General features: G+C 37.5%; 1 protein-coding gene across 4 annotated transcripts in view; it reads left to right on the top strand.

The window, feature by feature from the left end:
- The window catches only part of ARPP21 (cAMP regulated phosphoprotein 21), a 306,084-nt gene that overhangs the window by 137,686 nt on the left and 155,512 nt on the right, over window positions 1-12,886 (top strand). For all 4 annotated transcript variants that reach the window (XM_063451958.1, XM_063451959.1, XM_063451961.1 and 1 more), the window contains one exon: window positions 11,457-11,565. In XM_063451958.1, the coding sequence (XP_063308028.1) occupies window positions 11,457-11,565 (109 nt within the window). The remainder of the gene's footprint in view (window positions 1-11,456; window positions 11,566-12,886) is intronic.

The raw sequence follows: 12,886 nt of genomic DNA, 5'->3' as shown, positions 1-12,886 counted from the left end.
GTGCTCCATGCTCCAACCACATTATGAAACTATATTGATATTTACTACATGCTTGTTGGTATTTATTGTTTTAACACTTAAGAAAATTTTACATTATAGATAACCCATAACTAGTGTTTAACATTTAAAAAAAAAAATCATTAGCCAAAATGTTTTTTTCTTTTTTTTTTCTTTCGCATATTGGAAAAACCTTCAGATCGAAGTCATGTTTAGCTCATTATAAAATTCTGTGGAAGTTAGTCAAAACCCATTAAGCAGTATGACTTCTTCCATTGATGAACAGCCTTTTCATTGTTAATGCCAGCAGTATGCAAAGCTCTAGAACTAACTTAAAATGTGCTTCTATTATACATAACATAATAGCAGTGGATGGGATGATTAACTATAAGTATATTCAAATAATGAATCCTATGACTTAATCTGCAGAAAATGTTTATAATCGTCCCTTGGGTGGTTTAAATGTGTATGGTTCACGTTTCTTTTACAGGGTGCAATACAGTAATTTTCACCTTTGTACTGTATTCATTTAAACTGCATTACAGATGTACAGCAGTGCAAGGTTTACTCTCCAATCAATAATGGTCACAATATGATATGTTAAACGCAGCTTTGTATTTATATAATTACTTATACACATTTTACCAGTTGCAGTCTACAAATGCATATATCTCACTCAATATATATACAGAAATTCATCCATTCTGTTGAGTGAGATATATGTATTTGTGTATATATGAAATACAACAGGGAGGAGAGTCAGCGCTAAATAACAGGATGGGGGGCAGCAACCCAAAAAGGGAATCCCTCTTAGACCCTTAGAAGAACAGGATGTAAAAACAGAAAGGAGGTGGGGGTTGCGCCGAAAAGTCTTGTAACAGTAAATATACAAATAAAAAAACGACCAAATGATCTAAATAATGATAAAAAGGAGGCTATGTCAATAAAATAAAAATGATGAAAATAAAATCTCACTAAAAAAGTGGTGCAATCCTCAGGATATGGAGACGCTCCATGCGCCCCGTTACCAGCATCCTACAGAGCAATGGCATCCCCCAGATGGGGCATCCCCCGCTCGCTTCAAGCCGCTCGCATCAAGGATGGAAAGCTGCACCGCATCACAGATGCTGTTGCCAGATGGCTTCTGATGCTCTGCCTCACTGCCAGGCGCCACGATCACCCGGCAGCCCGGCAGTGAGGGGTGATATTGCATGATGCCTCGACATTGAGGCATCACTGCAATACTGTCCAGCGCTCTTATTAGCCGGGGACATATCAGGTACGTCCACGGTCCTTAAGGACCATTTTTTGTCGTGCGTACCTGATACGTCCACGGTCATTAAGGGGTGGTTAAAGACACAATAATGTGAGTATTATTCATATGGACCTCTTGAATACACTTTCACAGACCAGAAATACAGAGCTCCTAGAAAAGAGGGACATTAGTGTAGAAAAGAGGGACAATTGGATTTGGGTCCAAACTAGGGACTGTTCGTTTTTAATAAGAACACTTAAATAATCATGTTACCTTATTGATAATTTCAGCTTATCACTTCTAGCCATCACTGGTAGAGCCAATGTGGAAGTGAAAGCTGAGCAGCAAAGAGGGCTAGGCTGTGTGCAACCAGGGAAGCCTACTCATTTTTAAGCTGTTCAAAAACAGTTTAACGGTGAAAACAAGAGTACCTGGAAACTCTAAGTACTATAACTAATTAACTGGTTCAATGAGAGAAATTGGTGGTGCCTACAGTGCCCATTTAACTTTTATTTCTAGCACAAGATCAAGGGTGTCCTAGGGACTCCCCATATTTAGCAATATTGATTTGTACATTTTCTTTGCTAAATGTTTATTTTCTCATGAAAAATGTAAATGCCAAATGAGGCAGATTGTGTATGTTATGAAGACTGCATAGTGAGGTTTACAAAGGAGCATGAATCAATATGAGTTAATACTGATTGTATCTCTTGGGATATAATTGACCGTATATTTTATAAATATTTTGTTTCTTCTACTAATGCAAATAAAATAGTCTATGTTCATTTAGCGCACTTTATTTCCCGCAATAGGTAAAATATAAACGTGGACATTTTATGGTAAATAGATCAATATTTTCCAGTAAATTATATGAGTTTAGAGGATGACTCTTTTGTGCAGGAAAAAAGTTATTTTAAAAGCAAATATTATACTGGGGGAAAAAAACACATTTATTTTACACAAAATCAGCAGTGCCTTTTTTAATTACAGTGATTTAGTTGTCTTGTCTCGCTACAGTATGTAACTCCTGAGTCTTATTGTATTGTCTGCATGATAAATTGAACAATAAAGTTAAAAGCCTTATGCTGTTCAGGCTGAGTTTAGTATACTTAACTAGAATAGAAAGAAAAGAAAAAGCAGCAGTAGATTAATATATAGGTGACATTGTAAAAGAAAGCCAGAGTATTTAAGGTGAAGTATTCAGATTTTTTGTAATAAAGCATTTACTCTGTATAACGTATACCAATTAAATCCATTTGCACAAAATCTATTGTTTAGTGAATATCCCTTAGTGTCTTTGTGATCCTTGGTTAATAAGTGATGTTAAGAGCTTTTTATGTAAAGCTCATCAGCATGAAGGAATTGCTGGAAGAATGTCTTTGAATTGCTTCCTTTCTTACCAGCTACGTCTCTGAAAACATAGCAGAGACAAAAGGGAAATAGCATGTATTAGGCTAACATTAGTATTGTCTTTTCTTTTTTTGAACACTTGCTAGAGATTCTAAGGTTAGGCATGAGGAAGTCATGAACGGTCATTAACATTGTAGCAGAGCTTCTGTACTCAACTTAAGTACATCCGTTAGCTTCCCTTCTCTGTACTGCAAAATACATGTAGTGAATATAGTCAGTAAAACAAACATCAGTAAAAACTTGATTTATGAAGATTACAAGTGCACTTTATTACACAGAACCACCCATTGTTTTACAGGTACATTGTGTATTGAGGGGGTGTTACAAAAGAGAAACCCCCTCTGGTGCCATCAGGTTTAAGGCTTATACAATCTCTACTTGCTGGGACCTTAAACTCCTGGAGCTTGGAAGTACTGCCCCCCTTAGTTCATAGGGCCCCCCATAAACCTATGGACCACAAGACAGCTCACCCCCAGCCCCCCAGCTATCATTTATCAAAATTGCACTCTGAGAGTCCACATGGTGTTCGATTGCCACTTAGTTGAATGCTTAGCTGGCTGTAGTTGAGTTCTGATCCCGTGAACAGTTTTACATGGATGGCTTGAGTTACCAGTCTCTGGTCATGGTCTCTACTGCTAATTCAAGTACCACCTGGTTGGCATCTTAGGCGCTCTAATAGTCTGTGCCCTCTAGGTAGAGGGATAGACCTCAGGGTGGTAAAAATAGCTTTATTAATAATATTAAGAGGTCTCTAACAAATACATAGAAAAAGGGAGCAGGTCAGCTAAGAAAGCACTAATGATTTAATTATTCGGTCAACTATATTTGCACAAATTATAAAATATACATTATTACTGTTTTCTTTAAAAAAAAAATAATTCACTCTGAATTCGCTTGAATTCTCACTTTAGTGAATAAGTAGTGTAACTGCAGTTTATCCCCAAAAAAGGCAAAACGCAACAAACCAGTTTCAAATGATTCTCAATTGTATGACAAAATCCCTTCTTGATTCTGAAAATTACACCTAAAAATCTCCTTTGATTAATATGCTATTAGAGCCTGCTAGAGGTAAATGTTTTAGATGGTGCTGCAGGAATTTGACTACGCCCTATTGTTCTTGCTACCTGTCATGGAATGTGAATTACAGATTTTGTCAGGAAAGAAGTAGAATTGCCACTGACTGATCTCACTTACACACAGTTATATTTAAGGAGCTTCCTCTCTGCTCAGATAACAAGTCTAGGTTAAATAAAATTATGATTTCCAAAACTTTATAGATCAGTACTTTGAATTACTTTGTTAACTCCTGGAGTTTAAATACAAATATGGATTTTACTGTTATTTAAAAGGTATAGTGAATAATGATGGATTTCATTGCTATTCTATTAAATTCTGAGAGTTTTGGTGACTATGTAGCAATGGTTTATTACTGGTTTGATATATGTGTGTATATATGTATAATTTTGTTACGTATATATACAGTTTTAGTGTGATAGTTGAGACTGTTCTGAGTCATCACGACTTGAATTTTATTAATTTGGATATGAGCAGTTTCTTTAATTAGCATACAGTCGTGGGAAAAATAAAGTTCACCCTGTTTGAATTCCATGGTTTTACATATTAGGACGTAACAACAATCATCTCTTCCTTAGCAGGTCTTAAAATTAGATGAACCAATGGCATATTAAACCGTGTCATGATTTATTTACCAAAAATTAGGCCAAAATGGAGAGACCATGTGTGAACTATTAAGTACACCTTATGATTCAATAGCTCGTAGAACCACCTTTAGCAGAAATCACTTAAAGTAATCATTTTATGTATGACTTTATCAGTCTCTCACATCATTGTGGAGGAATTTTGGCCCACTCTTTTTTACAACATTGCTTCAGTGCATTGAGGTTTGTTGGCTTTTGTTTATGCACAGCTCTCTTAAGGTCCCACCACAGCATTTAAATTGGGTTGAGATCTGGACTTTGACTGGGCCATTGAAATGCCTTGATTATTTTCATTTTTAGCCCTTCTGTTGTAGATTTGTTGGTTTACGTTGGATCATTGTCCTGTTGCATGAGTCGATTTCGGCCAAGCTTTAGCTGTCAGACATATGGCCGGCCTCACATTGACTCTAGAATACTTTGGTATAGGATACAGAGGTCATGGTCAACTCAATGACTGCAAGATTCCTAGGTCCTGTGGCTGCAAAACCAGCCCAAATCTTCACCCCCTCCACCATCACACTTGACAGATGGAATCATGTGTTTGTGCTTATATGCTATGTTTGGTTTTCGCCAAACATGGTGCTGCACATTATGGCCAAAGAACTTCACTTTTGTCTCGTCTGTCCATTGGACATTGTTTGTGGTTTGTTCAGATGCAACTTTGCAAACCTAAGAGCCATGCAGCCCTGTTCTTTTTAGAGAGAAAGGTTTCTCCTTGCAAACCTTCCAAATAAACCATACTTCCTCAGTATTTTTCCAATTGTACTGTCATGTACTTTAACATTTAACTTGCTAACTGAGTCCTATAGTATTTACTCTTCGGTTTTGTTTGCAATTTCTCTGAGCATAGCATGGTCTGAATTTGGGATGAATTTGCTAGGACGTCTACTCTTGGGAAGAAACTGTCTTGAATATTTTTTACTTTTGAATAATCTTTCTAACTGTAGAATGATGGGCTTTAAATTGTTTTAAAATTATCCTTCGCAGATTGTTGGGCAGCCACAATTACTTCTCTAAGATCATTGTTAATATCGTTCCTCCTTAGCATTGTGTTAAAACATACCTGAATGCTCCAGACCAGCAAACTGCTAAAACTTTTATACAGGTGGTTACAGTTGCTGATAATCATTTAATCAAGGGCATTTGATTAGCAGCACCTGTCTGCCACTTAGGATCTTAATTCTTATGAAAGCAGTAAAGGTGTGCTTAGTTTTTCACACATGGCTTCTTCATTTTGACTTTATTTTTGTTAAATAAATCAAGACACCGTATAATATGTTATGTGTTGCTGTTCATCTATGGTTGTATTCACCTAATTTTAAGATCTGCTAAGGAATAGATAATTGTTATTATGTTTTGATGCATAAAACCATAGAATTCGAAGAGGGTGCACTTTCTTTTTCACATGACTTGTTTATTTTTTGTTGGAATTCTTTATTTTTGATATGGAAAAGATGGACATGCATGAAGTCGTATTGCAGAATTACATAGGTGATAATGCTCTTGGATAGAATATTTATACATGTCAAATACTGTGCTTTTTTCATTTTTGATACATAAGCAATAAACAAACAGGAAACTAAAGAAAAACATATGAGACAAATGCGTCTGATTGTAATACAAAATCTGTCAATTAGGCCTGTATAGAGGTCTAGACATGTGGGGAGGGAGTTAATAATGAAGAGGGGTACATGTTCATCCCATATGAGAGGAATAAAGGGCTTCTTGCCCATGAGTATTGTTCGGCCATAGGTTCGGTCAAGGTTACTAGTTGAGTCTTCCACTGTAGCTTGATTGCAATAAGATTGATTTGTATAGCAGTAAAGCCTGTAGTGCGGGTTGGTGGTGCAACAAGAGTATAGTGGGAAATTCAAAGACAGATGTTAGCCTCAACCAAAGGGGCATCAGGAGGGGGGGAGGGAAGTAGTGCTAAAGTAAACTGTCATTCGGTGTGTCAACAAGGCTTAGACTGTGTAGGTTATCCAATCTCACAGAGGAGGCCCCAACAATAGAAACCAGTGTAGACCCTTGTGTGGTTGGTCAGAACCTAGTGTGTTGTGTTTCATTAAATGTAATAAACAAAACAGCTCTGTATAGTACCCATCCAAGTGTTATGGGGCAGCACCTCTGCTGGGTTCAGTCAGGTAGTCGAGTATTTCTCCAGTCTGGTTCTTGGGACAAAGGGACTGTGCTGGTGGGCTGGGGTTCAAGCCCTTGATGCCCAAGGCTGAGAGTAGTGTGGGTGCTTCAGTCCCACCCATCTGTAGGCAACTCCTGCTGAGTTGGCTTGTGAGAGAGCTCAATGATTAACGCCACTGAAGAGTGGCCCTAGTTAAATCCTGGTAAAAGGACAGGGATGAGTCCTCAAAAAGGAGTGGGGTCTTGCCCGACAGTGCAGCCATGAAGTGGCCTTTATCTTGTGGCAGTGAGCAGCAAAGAATGACATCACCGACTAGAGTTCGATGATTAACTGTTATATATGTGCTTTTATTGCCAACTTCAGTTTGGAGCCAACATATTGTATTATTAAATTAGCAACAATATCTGAGGTAACTGCTCGTTGGGTATCATTGTACCAGTTGTCAGTCTTTAGGCCTGGCTTTATAATAGGCCTGAGATGGGGAACTGTGAATGTCAGATTAACTAAGGATGACAAATAGAAAAACATGCGGAAGGCATGATATTTCCTGCACTGCTATTTGCACGTTGCGGTGTATGCTGCACTATTCAACCTTTGCCTATATTTGGATGTTTTAACCTCCAGAAACACTGGTGAGAGACTTGGTCTGTGAGAAGCCACATACACAGTTTTTATATATTTATTGCATTGGACCTTTGGCTCATGTCAGCTTTATCTATTTTGGTTATTATTTTGCTATGTGGAAGTTTTTAAATGCATTTGTGCTGTTTGCACATTTTTATCCAGATTGCTGCCAATTCATGGCAATTAAGGGTATAGTGAAATATTTAATGTGTTCTTATTTTACGCACTTGTGTTCTTTTTATAAAGCGTGTTTCATTTATAGTACTACCTTTATTAGTTTTGTATTGTTATAACAGTTAGACACCTATTTCAAGGTTAGCTTATTTTTGTATCTTTATTTTTCTATGTACAGTGGCTTCTATTTTTTAGAAGTATTTCTATTTTCATGTTTTCCATTATATATCTAGATGTTTTATATGCTTTTGGGCTAATGAATATCAGAGCCATTGCTGCTGCCCAAGTGTTGTGGGAGTTTGAATGCAGGACACTTTTCTATGTTTTAAAATTTTGAATACCTTTTTCTCCTTATTTATAATGGATTACATCTACCCCTCTTGCTTTTAAAGTTTTAACAGCATGTCATGAAGTCTTATATTTTATTAATTCTGCGCTCTGTGAATAGTCCTATGTACACATCTAACAATGCCCGTTATTTGTTATGTTACGTAGCTATTTTTAAATTGTCTTCATTTTAAAATTGCATAACATGCATAACATTATCAAGTCCCATTTAGATTGAATACATTTAAACTGGATACATGGTGCATTATAACTGTTTATATTTGTATATTTTGAGTTATTGAGTTCTATGAAGAAATATTCATTATGGCATTTCACTAAAGACAGAATGGTTTCAAACTCTATTATACCAATTTATACTGCCCAATATGGCTGAAGTTGGATTTTGCTTGATCAGCAGCAGGGCATTGCTGCTTGGCATCAGCCCAATGCTTAAAATGTATGGTCCCTCACACATAAATTGACCAAAGCTCCTCCCAAAATCTAATTCCTTACCATGGCCTATGCAACACTGTATTATTGTCTCACACACCGATTCTTACTCCTATACATGGGCACATATTGCAAGTGTGGAACTATTTTATTTTTACTTCTTCTTGCTATGTTAAGTTCTGTAATTCCATGTCGGGTGTCTGGTCGGGTTGGGGTGCTGACCAGTGCAGCAGCCTCTATAGGGTGGAACCCAGAATGCAACAAACCAAGGCAAATATAGTTAAATAAAATACAAACACAGATAACAGAATGCTGGCCTCTTGATACAGGGAAAGCAGGAAAGGCCTCTGGATAAAGGGAATGCAGGAAAGGCCTCTGGGTACAGGGAAAGCAGGGAATGCCTCTGGATACAGGGAAAGCAGAAAGTCCTCTGGATACAGGGAAGATAGGTAAGGTCTCTGGATACAGGGAACTCAGGATAAGCAGCTCAGAAACATAGGTGGACAGCCAGCTTAGGAACACAAGGGGCAGCCAGCTCAGGAACATAGGGGGACAGCCAGCTAGCACAGGAACTCAGGACAAAAGGACCAGACCAATTACATTAACATTAATGAACTGGCAAACATGAAAGGGTGAGACTCCACTAAATAGAGAGATGTCAGAAGAGACAAATAGGACATCAGGGATGGGTTGCACAGAGACTGTGCATTTATCCACTTTGGCTTTAGACTCTGGTAATGAAAGGACAGGCGGGATAACACGTTCAGGAAATATTTCATTATCTAAATGGACAGGTATAATCTTAGAGATATTTCGCACAGATGTGCTGGATGCATTAATCTTTGCTTCAGGCTCAGGGAATGCGAAGACAGGCAAAATAACATTCTAAGAAACAAGAGAGGCTCCCTCATCTGAAAGGGCAGGTATAACCTCTGAGATAAATTGATCAGAGTTAATGGGTATTCCCCTCTTTGCTTCAGGCTCAGAGAATGTAGGTATGAATTCAGCATACCACAGGTGTATCAGAAATGAAAGGATAGGCAGGACAATATCTTCATTAACCAGTATGTTTACAGTGTTAACAGCCATTGTCCTGGCCACCAGTTCAGGAGTAATTTCATTTACCAGAGGTGATGGCTCATGGGAGTTTGCCATCTCAGCAGGGGACACCACATTGTGCACTGTCACAACCTCAAGGGAAGGAGCAAAACGATGTACAGAAATCCTTTCAGCTGGTTGTAATATAGTCATGGCAGGAGCATAGACTGCATCTTTAAACAATGGAACAGGATAGAATCTCAGTTCTCAACTGTGTAGTTCTATGGGGCAAAAACTGTCACTTTGTTTCAGGGACAGGATCAACCCCGGATTCACACAGCAGAGACCTCAACATGTACTTGGCTTGGGCAGATGGTAGCACAGTTTCTCCTACATCAGGATCCACTTCTAATGCTGTCTGTGGAGGAAAGCAGCTCAAAAACACAGGATAGGCAAGACAAGACCAACAACATTAATGAACTGCAAGATCTCAGTCTGGGTGCAGCAATCTGGAATAGCACCACAGACAGGTATTGGCACTGTGAGGTATTGCACCAGACAGATAATAAATTAAATTGTCACACTCCCTCTCATCTCACGTCACTTGTCTCTTCCTCATCACTTTCCACATAACTGTTTACAATTATTTCCAGTTTTGTCTTATTGCTTCTGTCTCCTCATTTCTCCTTACTCCTGTGTCTCAATCCCACTTTCCCATTTTTCTCTCTCATCCATCCCTCTTCTCATTTCCTAATTGGTGTCTCTAATACTTTACTCACACCCCAACCCACAACTTTGGTGTTGTTCATATCCCCATAATCAGGGTCTCTCCAATTTCTCCCCGGTCACCAGCCTCCACCGCATGCCTGCCCCTCACCAACTTAAGCCCTGTGCCTGCCTATTCTTCAGCCTCTGCACCATGTTTACTCATTCACCAGCCTTGCCCCATGTTTACCCATTCACCAGCCTCTGTCCCATGTCTACCCATTCACGAACCTGAGAGCGATGCCTGCGGCTCACCAGCCTCTCTTCCATGTCTGCTCCTTACCAGTCCTCTGATATAATTCTGCCCAGTCATTAGCCATGTGTGTACCCTGAACAGTTTCTCCCTCAATTCTGCGACTCAAACAGTCTCTGCTACGTTTCTGCCTCCCATGCAGTTCCTACTCAGTTTGCACACATGTCACTACTGATTTTGCAGTCACAGTGTAACATGGCCAAATGGGATGGGCTGTCTAGCTCCATCTTTGCACTTTCCCAGGATGTTCAGCCATGTTCTGCATGGAAAAAGAAAGGAAGAAATAGATATCTGCAGCTCATTCCTCACATAGCATCAGCACAGACTGTGAGGAAGTGCAGTCCCAAGGATAGGGATACATCTGAGTTTTTCAGCAGCCCACTCGCTGCTCAAGTAATAATACTTTTTATGATAAAGCAAAGGAAGATGGTTATTATGAGCTCCTGTTACCAGGCGATACCTACCTATTCATGTTGGTTCTTCAAGCTAGTGATTTCAGATAAAACAATTGCCTAGTATAAACAGCAACTTGCAAACATATATTATTTTCAGAATTATAACGCTTCGGCGTATCACCAGGATCATATATATGTATTATATACTGTATGTAATCTTGTATTTAAAGTGACTGGGATTGTATTTATTATTTTAGGTTTTTTTTGTTTGTTTGTTTGTTTTTTGTTCTTTTTCTTATTAGCAAAGAGTTCTGTTTTTTTTTTTTATTAGCATCGTTTGTTGGTTAATAACATAATTGAGAAGTTGCAAATATGCTTACATTGTAGAACACATTCAACATGGTAAATATTTTATACATTATGCATGTACAATAAAATAAACCCTTCCATTTATTTGTATGAGAACACAATTAAAATTACATGCTCTCTAGGGAATGTTTGGTTTGATATAATGTTATGTTATGTAGTATGTTAGTAGCCCCCAAAGAAAAAGCAGTTGAAAACCAGTTGGTATTTAGGTCTTGCCCTGTTATATTTTTAACAAATTGTCAACAATTTTAAAGTGTAAAATATTAATAGCAATATGTATGGTCAATAAGAACATCAGTTTTGACTTATACATATACGTCCTTCACATGTCCCCACTAAATAAATACATTGATGAAATGATTAAATAAAAAAGCATTTTTCTGTTGGGAAGTAAGACATTTTGGTTATATCCTTTTGGAGTGACCTGAATTACAGTGCAATGATGTTGAGCTTCAGACCCCCTTTCTGCAGAGAAGAGTCTGGGACACTGAATTTTTAAGCAATTAAAACAATTTATTGATATGTTTTACTTTGCTGGCAGACCAGAGCAAAGGTTTTGTGAACATTTAAAAGATGAAAAAGGTGAAGAATCCCAGAAGCGATTTATCTTGAAGCGAGATAACTCTAGTATTGATAAAGAAGACAATCAGGTTGGTTCTCAGTTTGGAGTTGCTGACATTTGGTCTGTTTGAAGGTGTATTTCTAACTGCTGTCATTTTGTTCTCTCATTGTTCCTTCTCCTCCCTGCATTGTTAGCACTAAGAGCTGGATTCTATTACAGAGATACATGTAATTCTTGTCATTGAATGGCCATTCTCCCATTGACATCTATGGGTAAAATTGCTTTCAGCTATCAGAGAAATGCTTATGAATAGAATCTAGCCCTAAGTGAGAAGCATTTAGCAGTGGCAGTATGTAGGATGCATGAGTGGTTTGCTTAGCAGCACTTGTTTTGCATGTTGAAGAGGTTTTTGATGTTCAGAGGCTTAAACGTTGCTTTTAATATAGTAGTGTCATTATTTGCTCTCCTTGATTATATGTTTCATTGTAAATGTGTGTAAACTCATCTTTATATAATGCTGGCCCAGAAATGATTTACTTTGTCTAATAGACGGTGCAAGTTATAGACTTACATGGTGGTATTCTAGTTTAATTTAGAACTTGTTTGGAATTTTAATGGTTATTAACATCTGGTATGCTTTATTTTACAAAGGCTTATATGTGCTTACTTTGCATGTGCATAATGTTGTGTCCTTTGTGTGTGGTTATGATCTGGTGATGTTACAAATTGCTGAGGTGACATTTTTATTACAAAAATAAAAAGTTAGTGTTAAGTGCTGCATACAATATAGTAACAATAACAGGATAATGGCTAAATATGTGGTTGCCAACGTTACAAATCTATTTTTGTTTCTGTACATTCAGTTTAATCACCGACTCAGTAATTAATGGGAACCAACAGAAAAAAAGATTTTGATGTTTTTGTCAGCAATTTGTACTGATCTTAAGATATGATTTTAGGACATACATAATGCATACACATATCCATTAAATATAGGTTTTATTATTATTATTACAACACTATTTGCACAATTTAACTTATGGTAACACTACTGATGTTTTAATTAGTACATTTACTTATTTATATGTTTAATGGAACATTCCATGTATTAAGAAAATCTGCAACAATTGGCAGTTTTAAGTTTTTCTTGTTTAACATTTCATCTGACTTGAAATATGCTTATATTATCTGTTACTATAAAGTTGATATCCAGTGGGATCTGGCTTTGGAAGTATCATAAAGTAAAATCACTTTCATTAAATGTTATCTAAAGAGAAACTAAGAGCCAACATAAAAAGAGGAAATCAACAAAGTAATAACGTTTAGCTAAAAAAAAAAATCTTGTTCTTTCCACAAGGGCAGTCTGAATGGCAGCTCTTTATTTAATTGAATTGACTTTAGGTGGTGAT

The sequence above is a fragment of the Pelobates fuscus genome, chromosome 4 (genome assembly GCF_036172605.1).
Source record: "Pelobates fuscus isolate aPelFus1 chromosome 4, aPelFus1.pri, whole genome shotgun sequence".
Taxonomy (NCBI): domain Eukaryota; kingdom Metazoa; phylum Chordata; class Amphibia; order Anura; family Pelobatidae; genus Pelobates; species Pelobates fuscus.
Note: the sequence above shows the minus strand (reverse complement) of the source record. Positions and strands in the feature narration are given on the sequence as shown.